The sequence below is a fragment of the Zingiber officinale genome, chromosome 6A (assembly GCF_018446385.1).
Source record: "Zingiber officinale cultivar Zhangliang chromosome 6A, Zo_v1.1, whole genome shotgun sequence".
NCBI lineage: Eukaryota > Viridiplantae > Streptophyta > Magnoliopsida > Zingiberales > Zingiberaceae > Zingiber > Zingiber officinale.
Window position 1 is genome coordinate 45,636,177 of NC_055997.1, and position 20,614 is coordinate 45,656,790.

General features: G+C 34.8%; 1 protein-coding gene across 1 annotated transcript; it reads left to right on the top strand.

Moving 5' to 3' along the window:
• Positions 1 to 15,848: 15,848 nt before the first annotated feature.
• LOC121993908 (NAC domain-containing protein 7-like) lies at positions 15,849 to 19,790 on the top strand. Its single transcript, XM_042548163.1, has 4 exons — positions 15,849 to 16,186; positions 18,378 to 18,559; positions 18,638 to 18,909; positions 19,024 to 19,790. Exons 2-4 carry the CDS (start codon positions 18,400 to 18,402, stop codon positions 19,573 to 19,575), a joined length of 984 nt encoding a protein of 327 aa, XP_042404097.1. The 5' UTR covers positions 15,849 to 16,186; positions 18,378 to 18,399; the 3' UTR covers positions 19,576 to 19,790.
• The last annotated feature ends 824 nt before the right edge of the window (positions 19,791 to 20,614 follow it).

Genomic DNA, 20,614 nt, shown 5'->3' on the forward strand with positions numbered 1-20,614 from the left:
TGTCTCATATCAGGTGGTACTTGCGCTCAATGTGTTTACTTGCCTTATGGGCTCGTGGTTCCTTTGAGTTTGCTACTGCACCACTATTATCACAATAAATTGTGATAATTTTGGGCAAACCAGGAATCACATTTAAGTCCATCAAGAAGTTTCTGAGCCATATAGCTTCTTTGGCTGCCTCAGAGGCTGCCACATACTCAGCTTCCATGGTGGAGTCTGAAACGCATTTATGCTTAACACTCCTCCATGTTATGGCTCCACCTCCCAAAGTAAACATATACCCTGAGGTTGACTTACTATTGTCCCTATCTGATTGGAAATCCAAATCCATGTAACCTACAGGGAGCAAATCATCTGTCTCGTAAACTAGCATATAATCTCTAGTCCTTCTCAGGTACTTTAATATATGTTTTATGACAGTCCAATGTTCCTGTAACACCCATAGGTAACTTAGCAAGATTTTTAGATATTTTTATCATGAATAAAAATAGGCCTTAGGTAAACATTAGCCAAAAATAAAATGAAAAAAAAAATACAAGACCTAGGACTTGAACCTTGGATCTCTCACTAAATACATGAATATGTTAAACAATAGACCAAGAGTAATTATTGTTAGAAAGGAGAGGGAAATCATGGTTAAAGGTAAAGAAGTGAAGGCTCTCTTCACTTAGAAGGAGAAGTTGGAGTTGCCTTCTTCCTCTCAAATGAAAAGATGAGCCTTGCTTCTTCTTTTCATTAAGAGTGAGTAAAAGAAAGAAGAAGGAAAAGTGCATTTTCCCTTCCTCCTCACATGTAGAATAAAAGGGGAAATTAAAGAAGAGATTTCATTTTTTTTCTCTTCCTTCTCCCTCCTTCTCTCCACCGTGACCAAGCCCTTCCCCACCTTCATTGCCGAAACCCAAGCAAAGGAAGGCTCCTCTCTAGGAAGGCTCCACAATCAAGGTTACTTCCCTAAGGAAATCAAGCGAAAGGATGTGAGTATCCCCTCACTGCAGTACAAGTAGTTGTCGATCGTTTTATATGTAGATATTTTTTTAAACCTTAGAGATTCTTCTTGAAATTTCGGCCAAGATAAAATGGGTGGTCACTTAGGGTTAATAAGTTACAAGTTATGTTTTATGTGGGAAAAAAAAGAAAGAAATCTAGAATCCCCTTGAATGTTTCAGCTAAGACTAAAAGTAATGGTGGAAAACAAAGTTTCTTTTGACAACATGCTTGTTTATGCTCCTTCATGATATATGAATTTTTATATGTTGATAGCTTAGGTTTTATGCTTAATGTGGTAACAAAAATGAGGAAAACCCTAATGTAAGTTTCGGCCAAGATGGATTATAAGAGTTAGGGCAAAAATTTTGAAAAGGAAATATGTTGTTTATGCTCCTTCATGATATATGAATTTTTATTTGTTGATAGCTTAGGTGTTATGCTTCATGTGGTAACAAAAATGATGGAAACCCTAGTGTAAAGTTTCGGCCAAGACATGATACCAAGCTTAGGGTCAAAATTTGAAACCCAATCATGCTTATTTATGCTTATTCATGAGGTATGATATCTTGTATGTGGTTAGGTTAAGTCATTATGTTACATGTTGCATTAGAAAAATTTAAAACCCCATTAATAGGGTTCGGCCAAGATGAAATGCAAAGCTTAGAGGAGAGTTTTGAAATCTAATTATGTTTATTTATACTTACTCATGAGGTATGATATCTTGTATGTAGTTAGGTTAAGTCATTATGTTACATGTGGCATTAGAAAAAAACTTAAAACCCTAAATGTAGGTTTCGGACAAGAGGGAATGCCAAACCTAGGGTAAAGTTTTGGAAACCTAATCATGCTTAGTTATGTTTCTACATGATATATGATATTTTGTATATTGTTAGATAAGTTTTCATGCTACATGTTACACAAATGAAACTTAGAACTTCACCTTAGGGTTCAGCCAAGCAAGTGTAGAGACTTAGAGCCATGTCTTGCAAACTAACCATGCTTGTTAATGCCCATTTATGATATATGGTTATTTATCTATGGGTGGCTTTAGTTTCATGCTTCTTATAGTGGAAAAAAAAAGGGAAATCCAATTAGTAAGGTTTCGGCCAAGGTGGATAAATGGGTTTAGAGTGAATCTAACCAAGCATGCTTATGTTTTTTCATGATGTATGGTCTTTGATATGTGATTAGTTTAAGTTCCATGCTTCATGATATGATATGTTATGCCTCATGTTATGAGATAGGCTATGTTCCATGATATGATATGCTATGCTCATGATATGATATGTTATGCTCATGATATGATATGCTATGTTCATGATATGATATGTTATGCCTCATGTTATGAGATAAGCTATGTTCCATGATATGATATGCTATGCTCATGATATGATATGCTATGTTCATGATATGATATGTTATGCCTTATGTTATGAGATAAGCTATGTTCCATGATATGATATGCTATGCTCATGATATGATATGCTATGTTATGCCTTATGTTATGAGATAAGCTATGTTCCATGATATGATATACTATGCTCATGATATGATATGTTATGCTCATGATATGATATGATATGCTCATGATATGATATGCTATGCTTCATGATATGATATGCCATGCTTGATGTTATGAAGATCACATGTTATGCTTTATGTTATGATACGAACATGTTATGTTTAATGATATATGTATGAAAGGCTTATGTAAGAAGAAAAGCCTAAGAGTTGCTTCCCTTAAATTGGGATCAAGAGCACTCTTCATGGTATGGCAAAGAGATGCTTCCCTTAAGATGGGATCAAGAGCTCTCTTCTTGATATGACAAGAAATTATGACATGTATGATAAACTATGATATGCATAATGACATGAAATGTATGACACGATATTTTACTTTGTATGCCTTGTACCAAGGGTGGGCTCCATAAGCGCCCCGAGGTCGATGGTCTATGAAACGGGCCTCGTAAAAAGGGATGGGCTCCTCAGTACGCCCCTAGGTCGATGGTCTATGAAACGGGCCTAGATCCCTAGTAGGTTCGGGGCTAGCTACCCTGTCTTAGGGATTGCGCGCATTTATGTATGTATGTGGTACAAGCCGGGCCCTCATGATGATATTATGTTCAAGTATGTATATGATATGCTTTAAAAGAGACATGATGCATATGTGCATTCCATGATACATGTTTTAAAAAAATATATATACATCTTGCATCTACATGCACATATTTTATGAATTATTGTTTATGCACTATTATGAACAGGTATGAGTTATGATATATGCTTACATGATATGATATGTTTCATGATATGTGCTTACATGATATGATATGTTTCATGATATGCACTCACATGCTATGCTATGCTATGTTATACTTCTTATATGATATGATATGTTTACGTTATGTTTCCCTCATGCTTTGTTATGATATGTTATGTTTCTTACATGATAAGATATGTTCTATGTTATGATTCCCCATGCTATGTTATGCTATGCTATGTTTTACATGCTATGTTGTGTTATGTGCTTTATGTTTTATGAATAGGAAAGGAGCTCATTAAGCCTTTGGGCTTATAGTTTTATGTTCCTTGTACTGCAGATAAAGGCAAGGGATGGATGAACTAAGGGGAACAGCAGGAAGGGCAATGATGATGTGTGTGGAAGTGACATGGTGGATAGATCAACTATATTTGGTCAAATTGTGCATGTGAACTAAGTTTGAACCCTATGCTTATGTTGATAGTTTGAGCTAGTATGTTATGCTCTTATGATTTGTTGCTCATGTTAGAATAATTATGATATGGTAAAATGTTAATAAGTTATGATTCACATGCCATGTTTAAGACAATCAAATGCATATGATAAAATTTTTAAGTATGTCTTCCGCTGCCATGAGTTCATATGTATTAGTATGTTAGGTGAATGTAAGTAACCCCGTCCCTCTAGGGCAGTCAGAGTGTCCATGGAGGGGCGGGTGTTACAGTTCATGTCCTAGATTACTTTGATATATGCTAATCATGTCTACGGCAAAACAGATATTCGGTCTCGTACATAACGTTGCATACATTAGGCTTCCTACAGCCGAAGCATAAGAAACTGTCTTCATGTCCTCTATCTCCTTTAATGTGTTAGGACACATCTCTTTAGATAAAGGTACTCCATGCCAAAAAGGTAGAAGACCTTTCTTGGAGTTTTGCATGCTAAAACGAGCTACGATAGTATCGATGTATGAAGTTTGGGATAAGCACAATATTCTTTTCTTGCGATCCCTTATAACTTTAATCCCAAGAATATGTCCACATTCTCCCAAGTCTTTCATATCAAACTACTTGGACAACCATACCCTTACGTCTGACAACACTTTGACATTGTTGCCAATGAGCAAAATATCATCTACGTATAGTACAAGAAATACCACCACATTTTCATCACTCTTCTTGTATACACAAGACTCATTCGGACACTAAATGAATCCATAAGACTGGATCACTTCATTAAACCGGATGTTCTAAGATCTCTAAGCTTGCTTCAGTCCATAAATAGACCGATTGAGCTTACATACAAGATGCTCTTTGCCCTTCGCAATGAATACCTCTGGTTGCTTCATATGGATATTTTCTTCAAGACTTCCATTAAGGAAAGATGTTTTGACATCCATTTTCCAAATCTCATAATCCATATGAGCGGCAATAGATAAAAGAATCTGGATAGACTTAAGCATGGCTACCGGTGAAAAGGTTTCCTCATAATCGATTCCCTCTTTCTGAATATACCCTTTTGCAACAAGCCTTGCTTTGAAGGTTTCCACCTTCCCATCTGTCCCTCTTTTTCTTTTGTAGACTCATTTACACTCAATGGCTGTTACACCATTTGGTGGTTCTACAAGCTCCTAGACCTGATTAGAATACATAGATTCTATTTCAGAGTTCATTGCACTTTGCCAAGATGCTGCATCTTTATCTTGGAGTGTTTCATCATATGTGCAGGGATTAGGTTCATGTTCACCAGGGATCAAGTCTGAAGACTCTCCCAAAAACATGAATCTATCACGTTGTCGAACAACCCTCCCACTACGACGTGACATTGTTTGTAATTGTGCATCATTTGTGACACGTGTTGCAGTTTCTTGTGGTATCTCATCTTGTACCGTTGGTACTAAAGTAGACGTGTCTTCTCTTATTTCTTCAAGAACAATTTTACACATAGGCTTATGGTTCATTACATAGTCCTCTTCTAAAAATCGGGCATTGGTGCTAACAATGACCTTCTGATCTTTAAGAATATAAAATAAACCACCTTTCATTCCTTTAGGATAACCCACAAACAAGCGAACTTCTGTACGTGATTCCTACTTATCAGTGTCTCCCTTTAGCATATGTGCTGGACTACCCCAAATCCGAATATGTTTCAGACTAGGCTTATGCTCATTCCACAATTCTATGGGAGTAGAGGGTACTGACTTAGAAGGTACTATGTTCAGAATGTACACTACCATTTCCAGAGCATATCCCCAAAACGAATCTGGTAATTCTGAATAACTCATCATTGATCTAACCATTTCCATAAGAGTCATATTCCTTCGTTCTACCACACCATTCTGTTAGGGTGTACCAGGTGTAGACAGTTGGGATTGAATCTCGGTCTCTGATAAGTAACTCCTAAACTCTCCTAAGAGGTACTCGCCACCATGATCAGACCATAGTATCTTGATACTTTTACCATGGCGTTTCTCCACATCAGCCTTATACTCTTTGAACTTATTAAAGCACTCAGACTTGCGGCGCATCAAGTAAATGTACCTGTATCTCAAATAGTCATCTATAAAAGAGACAAAATATTCAAAATCACCTCTTGCCTGGATAGTCATAGGTCCACACAAATCAGAATGAACCAATTCCAACACATTTTTGGCTCTATACCCCTTAGCATTAAAAGGTCTCTTTGTCATTTTCCCTTCCAAGCAAGACTCACACGTTGGAAAGTTTTCCACCACCAATGAACCCAAAAGTCCATCGGCTATTAACCTTTGAATCCTACTCAAGTTAATATAACCTAGCCTTAGATGCCAAATATATGTTTGGTTCATTTCCAAAGACTGCTTTCTCTTATTTGAATTAGAAGATGTGTAATTAATTTCCATTTGTTGCATCGTGGGAGCTATAGGATTAAGAGTGTACAAATTGTCAATCAACGTACCAGAACAGATAGCCACTCTGTTTTTCTTGACAACTATTTTGTCATCAAAAGAAACTGAATATCCATCCAAAAATAGTTTAGAAACTGGCATCAAGTTCTTTCTAAAACTTGTTACATAAAGATAATTTCTCAAAATCAATGTTTTATTCCTATCAATGGATAAATAAACATCTCCCACTGCAACAGCCGCTACTTTTGTAGCATTACCCATGTATACGGTGATTTCCCCTTCATATAGTTATCGGGTTTCCTGGAACCCTTGCAATGAATTATAGACATGATCAGTGGCTCCCGTATCTACACACCAGGTACCGGTAGATAATACCGCTAAACATGTTTCAACAACTAATGAATAAGATACACCTTTATTGTTCTCCCTTTTGTGAGAATAGTCCAAGTTTTGTTTCCAATCATTGTAATTGGGACTAGTATGTTTATTCTCTTTCAATATAACAACAAGAGGATTGAAAGCCATTTAAAATACTAAAATCATAAAATATTTGGTCAAAACTTTAGAATTTAAAATAATATTAATTCCTCAAACAATATCATTTAAATTTACCAACACCTCAAAACACCGTGAATTTTGCATGCAACGTTAGTGTGGACGTATACAAATTCAAACATTTGTAAGAGGGGGTTTTACCCATTAATTTTATCATCTTGTCAACCTAACTTTATGACAAATAAAATTAATAGTTGATTTTTCTTCGGTCACACAAATAATAGCAGTAACTCCGATGGGGAGGATATTATTAAATGCGTCTAAATGTATACCATTACTTGATACATAGTCCATTAAATAGGATTGTGCCCCTTCAGTTGGAGAAGATCACACAAACCTAAATAATTCCCTATAATCATTCATAAAGGAAGTTTGATCTAGTGATCCACAAACAAACTCATCCGATGTGGAGGAAAACACTCAAAGCCAACACGCAAATTTGAATGCATCACTTACAAACCAGTAATCGAGACCGTGGAATTTAAATAATTCCTCTCCCACTTAGTTATTTAAAATGAGAAATTTTAACATGCACACACACACATCACATATAAACAGCATAAAAGGCAATAAATATGAAAAATAACTTTTCAACTATTATGGCCTCATCTATAGCTGTCCTACATGTGCCAATAACCCTAGCCGCCGCCAACGGGTCATGTCGTCGCATCTATCTTGCTTCCTTTTCCGCTGCACCTCTAGTCCTCAAATAGCACCATGCCTCGCAAGGATACGATCCGTGACAAAATAAAATTTTACATTTATCGATCCTATATTCCTTAAGGGAATGTACATGTAATCTAGATAGAACAGAATGTAAAATCCTAAAACTAATATAGCCCTACTGTATTTAATAATTATAATCATGCACACACAAAAAATACCCTCGACATGCTCGAGGGTCCAATCACACACAAAGACAATAGGGCCATAATAGTTGGAACTAGGATGCCTGTAACCACAGGGTTAATCTATTTGCACATCCTACTATTATCATGCCTAAATTTATGTATGAACCGTGCATAATTTAACTGAAAAAAAAACACACAGAGGTAGAAAACTTGCTCTGATACCAATTATTATGTGCTATTTGGATACCGTTCTGTTTCCCCTATATAAAAATTTGCACAAACACAGAACTTTTCCTAGCAACTCATGTGCTCTTCAGAAGTTAAACTTGGATTGGAAACAAAACTTAACATTTTTACTCCAAGTTCAACCCTTGTGTTCTTCAAAAGTTAAACTATATTACAGAAGTTGATTAAATATCTATTTCAAGGATTGACTTCCAGGTCGTTGCTGAGGCACTAGGCCTTCTTGGTTATGAGATCATCCACCACTTCCTAAACAAAGCCTTTCAAAGAAATTGAATATTTAAACTTCTCACAGTAACCTTAGGTTTAACTACAAAGACCTCAATCAAAGCACAAGATCAAAACACAAAATCGAAGCACAAAAATGAAAACACAAAATCGCTAGCCTCTTGTGTTGGTATTTCAGGATCCATACAAAAAATACAAACTAATTATGCAGCGGAAACAAATAATTAGTTGTACCTTTCTTTGTAACTTAAAGACCTCTTGATCTTCTGCTGTATTCCTCTCCTCTTCTTGAACGTCGTGTGGGCAACGATCTACCAAGATGAAATTCACCCGAACCTTTCTTTGCTTCCAAGCTTCGGCCACCAAGAGAATACAAAGTGAAGAGACCTCCTTCTACTTCTTCTTCTCCTCTAAGCAACTGGCCACCTATGTGCTCCTTCTTCTCTTCTTCTTCTTGATCTCCAAACTCCAGCCACCAAGAGGAGATGGGGTGCTGGCCCTAGAGGGAAGAAAGGGAGGAAGAAGAGGAATAGATGTTGTTGGCCTCAAGAGAGAAAGGGAGAAGAAGATGGCCGACCACCTAAATAATAAAGAGAGAGAGCTTAGGGTTGTATCTTGTTAGATAGCACCCCCTCCTCCTCTTTTATATTTTTTGCTAGCGGCTAATAAGGAAAATTTTAATAAAATTTCCTTTTTATTTGGTATTGTAGATGGTTACAAAAAGGAAAGATTTTAACAAAATTAAAATCTTTCTTTTAAACCATTGTGAATAGCTATAAAAGAAAAGATTATAATAAAATTTTATTTTAAACAAAATCTTCCTTTTATTCCTATAATTGTTGGTTACAAAAAAGGAAAGATTTTAACAAAATTAAAATCTCTCTTTTAAACATTGTAGATAACTACAAAAAAAGGAAAGATTTTAACAAAATTAAAATAAATCTTTTAACCATTGTAGATAACTACAAAAAAGGAAAGATTTAACAAAATTAAAATATCTCTTTTAATCCATTGTAGAAAGCTATAAAAGGAAAGATTTTAACAAAATTTTGTTTTAATAAAAACTTCCTCTTTCTCTTCTCATATATCGTATGACCGGCCCCTTGCTTAGACACCAAGGAAGGCTTGGCTAACCCACATTTTAGGCACCAAGCAAGGCTTGGCTGATCCCTTGCTTAGGCATCAAGCAAGGATGTGGCTGGCCCCTCATTTGGGTAAGAAGCAAAATCAAAAAGGATGAAAGTGAGGCTTTATAGAGGCTACAGCAGGGGCAGAGAGGTGGAATTGGCTTTGGCCTCCTGATGAGCTTGAGCTTCTTGCATTCGACCCGAACACCCAACTTAAGTTCATCAATAATAACTCATACCACTAAAGAGTTATTATTGAACTACCGCACTAATCTCATATTACATTATGAGCTCCTTCTTATCACGAGTACATTAATCTCCCTGTGTTTAAGATATCGAATGTCCATTAATTAAATGAGTTACTGACAACTCACTTAATTAACATCTAGCTCCAAGAGTAGTAGTACCACTCAACTTCATTGTCATGTCGAACTAAATCCACCTATAGGGTTTACATGACACTCCTTATAAGCTCCTTAAGGGGATATCATCAACCTAGATAACTAGGACACAATTTCCTTCTATAATCAACAACATACCATATAAATAATATTATTTCTCAACTTATCGAGCCTATTGATTTAACAAATAAATCTCACCCATTGATAATTAAAAAAATAAATACTAAGTATATGTGCTTGTTATTATATCGGGATTAAGAGTATGCACATTCATAATACCAGAGGTTCTATTCTTTTATGCAGTCAGTATAAAAAGAAACAACCTCAAATGGTCTTGCTCAATACACACATAGTGTACTAGTGTAATTTTATAGTCAAGATAAACTAATACCAAATTATACTAAAACCATTCCAATGGTTTGTCCCAATCCATCTTGGTTGTGAGCTACTATTTATAATTTATAAGAACTAATAATATGATCTTCTGTGTGACACCACACACCATGTTATCTACAATATAAATTAAATGAGCAACTGTATTTTACTAAATGCAAACATTTGACTAATGTGATTCTTATTACAAAATAAATGTTCATATAAAAAAGCTAGACTTTTAGTATACATCCTAACAATTAGAACAAATCTAATCATTTAATCAAATCTGATCCAATGAAAAAATCTAGCCATTTGATCATATTTAGTCCATGCCCAATTAATCAACCCAAATTGATTCGGGTTTGGATCAAACTGGTTCGGCTAAACCAACTAATAGTTTAGATCTGACCAAGGTCTAATTTGGTTAAACCAACATAATTAATTAAAATTGGACCAATAATCCTAATTTTAATTAATTCTAACAAACATAATTTATATATATATATATATATATATTTAAACACATAAGCTTAAAAAATTTTGCATGAAAAATAATTCGAAACCAAAAGGTTTCGTTTTTTTTAAATTTAATTGCATGCGACAACCTTTTTTTATTTGATTTTTTAAAATTAAACTTTTTCTCATGATGCACTGTGCTTCGTGTTTCTGCACTGTGCTTCGTGTTTCTTCCATTTTATTCACCTCGTTATTTCTCCACCGCACGCTGCCCATGTCCATACACCATGCACGCTGCCACGCAACCACAACAGACACGGTTGCCGGCCACATAGGCGGTCGTCGGTCCTCTTCGGCGTTAGACGCCGGTCGACTTTAGGCCCGATGATGTCACCAGCGCTTGTTCTGCCTCTCACAACCACCAGCACATCGTCGGCCAGTCGAGACACCATCGCATGCCATGGAATGACATCACCGGCATATCCCTGCAACCTGAGCCCTGCTCCCATGGAAATCGCTACACTGTCACGATTTTTCAAACTTGGCACAGTGCGCTGTCAAGCAGCAATGCTAACGCCGACGATGACACTTACCAGTGACCTTTTCACCAGTGAGCGACGGCTACCAGCAACCCTGTCATCGGTCTTTGTATGCTACGACACATTAGTCATGCAAAACAGTGATGAGAAATGGCAAAGCGATATAGAAAATATCCAAACAACGGTTTTTTAATTCATCTTAAGCATTTAGAAATAACACCGCTCTGATACCATTGTTGATAATTCTAAATATATGAATTAAAATGAATTAAAATAGTAAATGATTATAGTGATCTCCCACAGATCTGCAATCGGTGATGGCAAGACTCGTTGTCGGAAGAATGATCACTTGATCAGAAAGCTCTCTGCAATTCCACGAACCAAATCTCACCACCTTAGATGTTCTTCCCTCTCTCTATGTCTCTTTCCACCATCGTGTGAAAACTCTTTCTCTCTTTCTCACCTCACGAATGAACCTTGGACGCACCTCTTATAAAGGGAAATAATCCAAGGGTATAATGAACTTTTCCATTAAGAGTAGTGGGGAACGTGGGCATGTTCTCACGTTCCCATTTCCTACACTAACTACTTCACAACCTATAGTTCTCTTGTCTGTGTCTACTCGTGGTAAAACCTTAAAGTTTTCATCTGCTGATTGGTATATTAACACTGGAAAATTCATCATATCACATTAGATTATAATATCCTTACAAACGTAATGTCATATTATGGCTCAAATATAATTCAAGAGGGTGATGGTTCAAGTTTACAAATTGTTAATCTTGGAAACAAACATATTCATTAATCTAATCGTACTTTTTACATACACAATGTCTTTCATGCTCCATCTATTATAAAAATTTACTCATGTATGCCAATTTTATCTTGATAACAATGTCATTTTTGAGTTTCATCATAATCATTATCTTATAAAAGATAAAGGAACAAATTCTATTATGTTTTATGGGAGAATAAAAAATGACCTCTATTATCTTCAAAGTTCTTCAATCAAAGCTTTTGTTAGTGAATGCACAAATAAATTAGCTTAACATGCTCGACTTGGTCATCCTTCTCTTCACATTGTTTAGTCAATTATCAATTGGTATGGTTTACCTACTTCCTTTACCTCCTCTCCATCTCATTCATGTAGGGTCTGCATGGAATCTTAAAGCCATAAGCTACATTTCTCTTCATCCGATCATGTTTTTAATTTTCTACTTGAAATAATTCATTCAGATATTTGGGGTCCTTCACCTATTTTATCTAACTAAGGTTTCTAATATTATATTATTTTCATTGATCATTTTAGTAAATATACTTAGCTCTATCCTATGAGAAGGAAATCTGATTTATTGGATATATTTTATAATTTTCAAATTCAAGTTGAACGATATTTTAATCATAAAATACTTTCTTTTCATTCTGATTGAGGAGGCGAATATCAAGCTCTCCATCATCATTTTGTCTCTTGTGGAATTGTTGATCGAGTCTCTTTGTCCTCACACTCCAGAATAAAATGGTTCTGTTGAGAGAAAACATAGACATATAGTTGAAACTCCCTTAGCTCTTCTTCATCATGCATCAGTTCCACGTAAATTTTGGGATGAAGCTATTAGCACTACTGTATATCTCATAAATCGACTACCTACTCCATTACTCAATTCTAAGTGTCCTTTTGAAAAAACTTTATAATCAAGCTCCTAATTACACTTTTCTTCGATTTTTTGGTTGCGTGTGTTATCCGTGGTTATATTCCTACTCTAAACACAAACTTGACTCCCGTTCACTATAATGTATTTTCCTTGGTTATAGCAATTTGTATCACGGTTATCGTTGCTTGTATTTACCAACAGGATGAAGTTATATTTCACGACATGTTTCTTTTGATGAATCTCTATTCCCTTTTTCAGTAGCTTCTTGATGCCACCTAACATTGTCAAAAATGATGACATTCTAGGTCCTATTCTGAAGCTCTTTGATGACTCCCCTATACCATCAAAATCACCTCAAGTTGTTGATCCAATCTAGGAAGCCTCACCAGTGGAAGATAATATGCTCTCTAGTTCTGGATCTTCAGATAATACAAGTTTGTCATCTAAATTACCATGTCAGCCTACTTCCTCGTCGCCATCAACAAGTGATTCAGATTATAATGCTCCTTGTTGCATGCTTCCTTTGAGTGTCATCTATGCACATTGCCTACCAATTACAACTTGACATTCCCTTCCACGAGCTTTAGTGGTCTATTCAAAATCTATTGAACCAACTTATTTCATACAAGCAAATAAGGATCTGAATTGGTGTAGTGTAATGGCTATAGAATTTAATGCACTTCTTCGCAATGGAACATGGAGTCTAGTTCTGCGCATTTCCTCCATGAATATTTTAAGCTCTAAATGGGTATTTCATCTTAATCATTAAGTTGATGGTTCTCTTGAATGACACAAAGCTCGACTTGTAGCTAAAGGACTTAGTCAACAATCAGGTATTGACTTCAATGACACTTTTAGCCAAGTCATCAAAATTACATCTGTTAAACTATTATTATCGGTAGTTGTTAGTTCTAATTGGCGTATACGACAATTAGACATTTGAAATGTGTTTCTTCATGCTCATCTTAAGGAAACTGTATTCATGGAGCAACCACTTAGGTTCATTCATCCACAATTTTCATCTCATTTTGTCAACTCAAGAAATCCATATATGCTCTTCGACAAGCTCCTCGTGCATGGTTTCATTGATTATCTAATTGGTTACAAGCTCAAGGATTTTCTGGATTAAAGATTGGCTCATCTCTATTCTATAAATATAATAATGGATCTAAGATATTTTTCTTATTTATGTAGGTGGCATCCTAATAACCAACAACGATCACAAGGGTATCACAACTTTATTAAGTTTTTTTAATCAAGAATTTCCTACTCGAGATTTGAGTATTGCTCATTTTTTTCTTGGTATTAAACTTATTCCACATGAGGAAGGCTATCTCCTCTCTTAAAACAAATACATTGCTCGATTTCTTCGAAGAGCTAAAATGAATGGAACCCGTCCGATCTCTACACCTATTGCTATAAACAACTTATTTGCAACTTTATCCTCTCATGTGATGTCTGATCCACAGATGTATCGAAGTATTGTTGGAGTCTTACAATATGTCACTATCACACGTCTTGATATTACATTTGCAGTAAATCATGTTTGTCAGTTCATGCATGCTCCCACTGAATAAAATTGAGAAGGTATGAAAATAATGCTTCACTATCTCAAAGATACTATTCTACATGGTCTTCTTTTATATCGCCAATCATCTTGAGATTTACATGCCAATAGTGATATAGATTGGGTAAGTTCTCCTGAAGATAGACGCTCTACTAGTGCATATGCAATATTTCTTGGACGAAAGCTTATCTCATAGAATTCAAAAAAATAACTTACGATATCTCGTTCAAACACTGAGACAGAATATAAGGTTATAGCAAATACAATGTCTGAAATTATTTAGCTTCAATCACTTCTTTCTGAACTTTATCTTACATCAAATATTAAACTAAAAATTTGGTGTGATAATAGAGCAACATATCTCACATCAAATTCAATCTTTTATACTCGTATAAAATATGTGGAAATTGATTTTCATTTTGTTCGAGATCATATGATGACTTAATAATTATCAGTTTCTTATATTTCTACAGAGGATCAAATTGATAATATCTTACTAAGTTATTATCTAAATAATTTTTCAACAAGATAGCAAGTAAACTCAACGTCAGAGATTTCCCGTTGAATTTATTGGGGTGTAAAAGAGAATCATTCAATATGATTACACCAAAATAAAATTATGACCTATTAATTATTTCTTTCATTTATTACTATGTCAATTGACGGGGTCTTATAATATTTTTTTATTTATTACTCTGTTAATTAGCAAAGTCTTATAATGTATCTATATATTATCCCTTTATGGACAAACCAAATCAATCAACAATTTTATTATTTCATCTCTTTTCTATCAAATCTTGTTTCTTACATATAATTCCTATTGTAATTGATTGACATCTCATTGTTGACTTGATTTCCATTAGATTTTTAGTTAAAAAATTAACCAACACGAGGTAAAGCATTAAAATGATGGAGAGAAAGTAATTAATATCGTAGAGGAGATCTCGTGATTGTGGACATTTTGATTAGGCAGAAAATGATGAAGAAATTGGCAGGCACCCAGCTGTTTAACAATGGCCGACCACATCTTCTTCCAACTCCAACATGACTGTGCCATCGCGTATGACCCTTTTGCTTCACTTCTCTCCCAAAGATACACCAACACCTACCGAAACTGTACGTATCCCACCCTGCAATTAATCGACTACACAAGCATAAAATTAATATCACACTCCCACTGCCTTTCAACATCCTCTTTCTCTCTTACTTGACGTCTCGATGGGCGATGTGATTGACGAGGGAATGATCGGGTCGAGCCCACGCCGGACAGGGAGCCGCCACCTTCTGAGCTCAAGCACGCTTGTTCAATACTGAATACTGAAGACTGAGACCCCTCTCTCTCTCTTTCTGCCTTAATGTAATTAATTGTTACTAACCGATGGAGCTTAATCGGTCGGTCCAAAGGAGGCCCACCATGCACTAGCAAAATAGGAGTGCTAAAAGTTAGGTGCAGGCATAATTACTCGATACTACTCATACACGAGAAAAGGCAGAGCGGAGAGGAAGATGAGGAAGGGGGGTAATATCAGGGCATGCAGACAGCCAGCCAACCATTTAGAGACCGTCGAAGCTAGGTGGTCCCAAATCTCCACTTCCTCTTGCATATTTTATTGGAAGCAAAAATGTTATTATATAATATATAATACATTTGTTTCTTGTTGTGCAGTTCTCAGTGCGTCGCAATCAATATATGAGGTGAGGAAGCTAAGGAAAGGGAAGAGATTTAGCTGATCGATCTTGTTGTGGTGGTCGCAATCAGTGGCGGGTAGAGGGTGGTGGCGGTTGCGGCCAAGAAGGCCAACGAGAGTAAAAGAGTTGGCACTTTGCGGCCATTGCGGCACCATCTCTCTCTCTCTCCCGCCTTCAAGCCATATCTGACCACTAAAATATGCACATGGATGTATAGTTATCTGGAGTGGCTTGGGTTCTATATATATTTAACTCCACTGACTAGCCCTTTATCCCCTCCCTAGCTCTCCATCGCCAATTTGCCTTCCTCGACTCACAAGGTATACCTTTTTGGAGAGAAGCAGCAGCTCGTAGGGGTTCCAAACGAAGGTATCTGCACAAGTTCCGCGTACTTGGGAGCTATAGACAACAAGTTATTTCCTTGTGTGCATTGCAAGAAGTGTTCCTCTCCCATCCGTGTCCTGTGATATTCATATTCTCTCTCTAGGTCCCTTTACTTTGTGTTTTCTTTCATCATATATGCATATGCATGAATACTTGCACAACATCATTTCACTCATGCAATAATGTGTATAATTTGTTCACATATACATGGTAGACTTGATCAATATTTTTGTGGAAGTTGTATTAGATTTATATGTTTGTTGACGTGTTAAATCAGATCAATTGTCAAAAAAGTAGATCTACCTAGTGAATCTCAGGATTCATAATATATTCTTCACATAGTTCATGACCCCTTTTGTTTAGTAATATTGGATTTCATATGACATATATATATGCCAAAGTAGAATATATTATGAATCAATATGTTACCTATATTTTAATTATATGCCAAAGTAGATATTAAATATCAGTCTTTGAGGCGAAATGCAATCTATCCTGGTTAAGAATTAATTTAATTTCTTAAATGTACCTTATATGTTTTACATTTGGCCGTGAGTTTAACAACATGCATGTAGCTTTATTTTTAGGATTAATTATTAATTTTATCATATGCTTTTAGAATTCTATTAATTAAGTACTTGAAAGAGAATGAATTGATTGTATAAAAATATAATAATTATCACACTAGTAAAGTTTTATTAACTAATAACAAATATTATTCACTTTATGAAATTATTTATGCGGATATATGGATATAATTCTAACGTGTAAAGGCCTTAGTAGACAAATGATACCATGTCCTTTAGGTGTAGATTTTATTGTGGTATCATTATATACTAGTGATATCAATCTATATATATTATAGGCGCTACCAATTTTTAATGGTACAAATCTATGTTATGAGTGATATAAAATAATAGTAATCTACTAATTTATTTACAGGTTATAGGTGATACCAATCTCTGATATAGATGGTATCCATCTGGTACGTGCTACTTTAAAAAGTAAAAAAAATGATAATTTTATTTAGTCTTATTGATTATTTTTAGGATGATCAATCTGGTCTCACGGAAGTTTCCACCCGTTATTAGGATAAATCGGGAAGCACACGCGGTGGCCAGTCTAGAAGCCCAACATCTTTTGGTTACACCCCTCATTTGGAGGAAAAATTCCTATAAATATGTCATAGCTGGAGTTCGAACCGGGGGTACTTGGATAACAATCTTAATATCTACCAAGATACCATGACCCCAAATATACGTGTTACTCATCTGTATTACAGGTGGTACAAATCTGGATTATAAGTGTTACCAAATAATAGTGTTGTAAGTAGTACTATATACAATGCATATTGATGTCACTTTACTACCTATATATAATATTTATTAGTAGCACTGTAAAGTGCTATTTTTTTTTAAATGTCATTTGAAGATTAACACATAAATCATACCAAGATTCATACATGAAAGAAGTAGTCGATCTTCACACGATATGTATATAGTTCTGCATGCATGTTCATGCCCCTCAACTTAGTTGAGTTGGTCTGTATGGTATAATTATCAAATCAAGAAACGGTCGATTTCTGATAAAGTAGAGAGAAATATCCTCCTATATGATAGTTTATTCAGTTTTTTGATTTACCTCTTTACCGATAATTATATGATCTGCCTTATGGGGCGCCCGTGATCCATGTATAACCTTTTGTCAAATCTACATGCAAGTTCTAATATTCCGGATATGTCATTTGTTAATGAATTATTGGCGAAAGAAAACCGTGCATTTGTTATTATTTTACACACTACATAATATTTTATTTAAAAGAATGTAGAAGATTTATTCATAAAGACATATTTTCATAATAAATTTAATAATCATCTTAATTTATATTCTAAATCTTGTTATAACCTATGTGCCAAGAAATTTTCTGGGCTAGGCATGTGTATGCCTCATGTTTTTCTTAGACGAATTAACCTGCTTTATACAAAAGTAGTCAGTTAGTTGTACATAAATTGATTTCAACAATTTTGATCATTAATGCATACGTTTTAAATCTATTTTTGCATTCTCAGAAATTCAAATGATAGTATTTGAGAATTGATATTCGATTTTTATGTTACAATATTAAACTTAAATTTGCTACATTTGTGATCTTATAATCAATTATTTTTGCTTGTAGATTTTGAACTAAATTAAAGGAAATGGAAGCCTTTTCTCATGTTCCCCCTGGTTTTCGTTTTCACCCGACTGATGAAGAACTTGTTGATTATTATCTTAGAAAAAAAGTGGAGTCAAGAAGGATTGATCTTGATATTATAAAAGATGTAGATTTATATAAAATTGAGCCATGGGACCTTCAAGGTACAACGTCAACACATAATACTTTATATTCTATATATTCTATATATTCTAAGCTTCTATATATACCTCTTGTCGTAGAAAAATGCAAGATAGGAGTAGAAGAACAAAATGATTGGTACTTCTTTAGCCACAAAGACAAGAAGTATCCGACTGGGACTCGTACAAATCGAGCAACAACAGCTGGATTCTGGAAGGCAACGGGAAGAGACAAGCCAATTTATACAAACAACAATTTGATAGGCATGAGGAAGACATTGGTATTCTACAGAGGTCGAGCGCCAAATGGGCTAAAGTCGGACTGGATCATGCATGAGTATCGTCTCGAAACAAATGAGAATGCACCTCCTCAAGTAAGTGCACGTAACAATGCATAGAACTTACAAGCATTTAATGAATGTTGACAAAAGTGTGCAAAGTCATGGATGCTTGGGTATACAAATTAAAATTTTGTCTCCATGTTTCAGGAGGAGGGATGGGTTGTGTGTAGGGTTTTTAAGAAGAAAATCGCTGCCATGAGAATTGAAAATGAACACTATTCATCTTTCTGGTATAATGACTACATGTCCTTACCTAATTTCGATTCCACAAATCAACATGACTCACACTTGGAGATGGAATACCACCAACATCATCAACTTTTCAATTGCAAGCCAGAGGTAGAGATGCACCACCAATTGCCGCATGATTCCTTCCTACAACTTCCCCAGCTTGAGAGCCATGTTTACATCAACCAAGCAAGTCCTCTCCAACCATCCAACATGGATGAACAAATGCATTCAAACAAGCACCTTCAACTCATCTCGACATATGCTACTGATATCACCAGAGATACTAAGGAAGCAGGCGAGAATATAACAGATTGGAGGGCTCTTGATAAGTTTGTTGCATCACAACTCTGCCATGATGAGATCTACAAAGAATGCATTTTCTCCAATTTATCTGCTGATGTTCAAACATCAAAAAAGTGTGACGGAACTACCAAATCCACTTCGACTTCCAACTTAATTGAATTGTGAAAGTAAAAAAAAAAAGACATTAATAAAAATATACATATATACACATAACATACTAATTCTAGGATTCAAATAAGTTTCAAAAGAGAACCATACATTTGTGTACATATATAATAAGCAAAAGTTGTTAGGAGGTTGAGGTTGGTTCTTACAATTATTATGAATTTCTTCCTCACTAAGAACATTGTATGAGATTGATTTATTGTGAAGAAGGCTTGGGTAGTTAATTCTGTCTTCATTATTGAAGAAGCAAAAGGTTGTATAGCATGAACCCATTGGACATTAATTATTATCTTGTCCATGCTTGGCATGCATTACTCTACAAAATACTAGATGTTTATATTTGCATATGTAAAAGTGAATTTTCACTGAACTACATGCAATTTATCCTTTATTTGTTATTACACTATTAGAATAATATTCTTTAAGGATACACATAAATGTTCTTATAATAAATTTTTGATGACACTTAAATTTTAATGACATATTCGAAAAAACTTTATAGCGATGTCCTCGTATTTCTGACATTTTCGATGTCGTTATACAATATCAATACTAATTTCAAAAGTATCACAATATAGGGATATAATGAAGTCTAAAATATCAGAAAAAAAAAAAACATATCTTAAGGGAATTTATAATTGTCACCTAAACTCATTTATTTTGACATTTATAAATGCCTTATTTTTTATAAGGACAATCAAAATTATTAGTAAAGATAATTTATAAGATCATTTTAAAATGTCAGTTTAACTAATTTATAATGACATTAATAAATGCCAATATAATAATTTATAAATACATTAAAATTATCTTTAATATTTATTTAGAATATATATATTCTAAATTCAATATTCATATATCATCATAATTCATCCACTGTGAGATACGAAAATTAAATAATAAATACAATTTAGAAATAACTTTATAAAATTTTCTGAGAATTTTTAGTAATTTTTCAGGATTTAAACGGAGCCCGTATGACATCTTTAAAGAAATAAATCTATTAAAGTTAGAGGAAGCCTGCCTATTTAGATTATCA